General features: G+C 63.8%; 1 protein-coding gene across 1 annotated transcript in view; it reads left to right on the top strand.

Annotated features, from left to right (window-relative positions):
• The first annotated feature begins 785 nt into the window (after positions 1–785).
• The window catches only part of RASSF1 (Ras association (RalGDS/AF-6) domain family member 1), an 8,053-nt gene continuing 5,551 nt past the window's right edge, over positions 786–3,287 (top strand). The window contains exon 1 of the mRNA XM_009891295.1: positions 786–950. Within this exon, the coding sequence (XP_009889597.1) occupies positions 786–950 (165 nt within the window). The remainder of the gene's footprint in view (positions 951–3,287) is intronic.

Genomic DNA, 3,287 nt, shown 5'->3' with positions numbered 1-3,287 from the left:
CACCGGCCACCCCACCGAGCGTTCTGGTACCGGGCATCCAACCACCCGGCGTCGGGCAGCCTCACCGGGCACCGGGCATCCCGGTACCGAGCACCCCCACCAGACATCCTGCTACCGGACACGGGCATCCCACCACCAGGCACCCACACCGGCCATCCTGCCAAGAGGCACAGGGTGTCCTGGCACCGGCCACCCCCACCGGGCACAGGCAGCCCATTACCGGGCACCCCTAACAAGCACCAGGCAGTAGTGGGAACCCCCACCGTGCACCATATGTCCCAGTACTAGGCACCCCCACAGAGCAGCAGGCGTCCCGGTACTGGGCACCGGCCACCACGCACAGGCATCCCAGTACTGGGCACCCCCACTGGCCACCAGGGCTCTGGGCACCAGACACCTGAAGTGGGCACTGGGCATCCCGGCTGTCCCCACTGGCCAGCCCAGGCAGGGAGCACGGGCACCATGGTACTGGCCAGCAGCATGGCACAGCAACCGGTTCCACGTGGGTGCTGTCGCCTGGGGCCCCAGCACCGACACAGCACGGGCAGGCATCCGGCACCAGGCGCGGTGGCATGCCAGGCAGGAGGTACCAGCACCGGTAGAGGTGCAGGCAGGGGTACTGGGTACCAGTACTGGCACCACGCACCAGCCCTTGCTCCACTGAGCACCGGTAACCCTCCCTGGCACAGCCACCAAGGCCAGGACCCGGTGGTGATACTGGCTTCGGTGGGGACACAGCACGAAGCAGCCTGAAATCCCACCAGCTGGATTTGGGGTGCCACTGGATGGGTGGCCCCGCTGACCCCCCTGTCCTGTCCCTGTCCCCAGACTGCAGCTTCACCTGCCACTACCGGTGCCGGGCTCTGGTGCGGCTGGACTGCAGTGGCCCCCCAGATGACGGCGACGAGGACGATGGCACCGAGCAGGCACTGGAGAAGGACACCAATGTGGTAGGGCCTGGCCTGTGTCGGCGAGGGAGGGCACGGGTCGGGGGTGGCCAACCTGGGGTCTGCCCGGGCTGGGGATGACTGTGCCAGGCTGTGCCGTGCTGTGCCGTGTGAGGCCATGTCATGTCATGCCAAACTGTGCTGTGCCACACTGTACCGGCCCATGCTTTCTGCCAAGAAAAGTTTGATTTTGCCAAGAAAGGTTGGATTTTGCCAGGAAAGGTTGGACCTTGGATCCTTGAGGTCCCTTCCAACCTGGTATTCTGTGATTCTATGCCGTGCTGTGCTGTGCCAGGCTACGCCGTGCCAGGCTGTGCTGTGCCGGGCTGTGCTTTGCTGTGCCATGCCAGGCTGTGCTGAGCCACGCTGCGCTTTGCCGTGCTTTGCCATGCCAGACTGTGCCAAACCGTGCTGGGCAGTGCTATGACATGCTGGGCTGTGGTGTGCCATGCTGGGCTGTGCCATGCAAGGCTATGCCAAGCCATGCTGTGCTGTGCCACGCCAGGCTGTCGCATGCCAGGCCGTGCTGGACCATGCTGGGCTGTGCCATACTGGGCTGTGCCATGTCATACCATGCTGTGTGAAGCCATGCTGTGCTGTGCCATGCCATGCTGTGCCGTGCTGTGCCATGTCATGCCTCACCATGCTGGGCTGTGCCATGCTGGGCTGTGCCAAGCCATGCTGGGCTGTGTCATGCCATACTGTGCTGTGCCACACCAGGCTGTGCCGGGCCGGGCTGTGCCGAACTATACTGGGCTGTGCCATGCTGGGCTGGCCTGGGCTGTGGTGTGGCATGCTGGGCTGTGCCACGTCAGGCTGTGCCAAGCCATACTGGGCTGTGTCGTGCCATACTGGGCTGTGCCAAGCCGGGCTGTGCCAAGCCATACTGGGCTGTGCTGTGACATACTAGGCTGTGCCAAGCCATACTGTGCCATGCCAGGCTGTGCCATGCCGGGCTGCGCTGGACCATACTGGGCTGTGCCATGCTGGGCTGGCCTGGACTGTGTTGTGCTATGCCAGGCTGTGGTGTGGCATGCTGGGCTGTGCCAAGCCATGCTAGGCTGTGTTGTGCCATACTGGGCTGTGCCACCTTAGGCTGTGCCAAGCCATACTGGGCTGTGTCATGCCATACTGTACTGTGCCAAGCCATACTGGGGGGTGCCATGCCAGGCTGTGCCGTGCCGGTCTGTGCTAGACCATACTGGGCTGTGCCATGCCAGGCTGTGCCATGCTGGGCTATACCAAGCTATATTGGGCTGTGCCATGCCATACCATGCTGTGCCAAGCCGTGCTGTGCTGTGCCATGCCATGCCCTGCCATGCTAGGCTGTGCTGCACCATGCTGCTGGGCTGTGCCACGCCAGGCTATGCTGTGCCATACTGGGCTGTGCCGTGCCATACTGGGCTGTGCCGTGCTGGGCTGCGTTGGACCATACTGGGCTGTGCCATGCTGGGCTGGCCTGGGCTGTGGTGTGGCATGCTGGGCTGTGCCACGTCAGGCTGTGCCAAGCCATACTGGGCTGTGTCGTGCCATACTGGGCTGTGCCAAGCCGGGCTGTGCCAAGCCATACTGGGCTGTGCTGTGACATACTAGGCTGTGCCAAGCCATACTGTGCCATGCCAGGCTGTGCCATGCCGGGCTGCGCTGGACCATACTGGGCTGTGCCATGCTGGGCTGGCCTGGACTGTGGTGTGCTATGCCAGGCTGTGGTGTGGCATGCTGGGCTGTGCCAAGCCATGCTAGGCTGTGTTGTGCCATACTGGGCTGTGCCACCTTAGGCTGTGCCAAGCCATACTGGGCTGTGTCATGCCATACTGTACTGTGCCAAGCCATACTGGGGGGTGCCATGCCAGGCTGTGCCGTGCCGGTCTGTGCTAGACCATACTGGGCTGTGCCATGCCAGGCTGTGCCATGCTGGGCTATACCAAGCTATATTGGGCTGTGCCATGCCATACCATGCTGTGCCAAGCCGTGCTGTGCTGTGCCATGCCATGCCCTGCCATGCTAGGCTGTGCTGCACCATGCTGCTGGGCTGTGCCACGCCAGGCTATGCTGTGCCATACTGGGCTGTGCCGTGCCATACTGGGCTGTGCCGTGCTGGGCTGCGTTGGACCATACTGGGCTGTGCCATGCTGGGCTGGCCTGGGCTGTGGTGTGCTATGCCGGGCTGTGCCGTGCCGTACTGGGCTGTGCCATGCTGGGCTGTGCCGTGCCATACCGGGCTGTGCTGTGCCATACTGGGCTGTGCCATGCTGGGCTGTGCCGTGCCATACTGGGCTGGGCTGCGCCATACTGGGCTGTGCCATGCTGGGCTGTGCCGTGCCATACTGGGCTGGGCTG

This window comes from Charadrius vociferus, unplaced genomic scaffold (assembly GCF_000708025.1).
Source record: "Charadrius vociferus isolate BGI_N301 unplaced genomic scaffold, ASM70802v2 scaffold758, whole genome shotgun sequence".
Classification (NCBI taxonomy): Eukaryota; Metazoa; Chordata; class Aves; order Charadriiformes; family Charadriidae; genus Charadrius; species Charadrius vociferus.
Note: the sequence above shows the minus strand (reverse complement) of the source record. Positions and strands in the feature narration are given on the sequence as shown.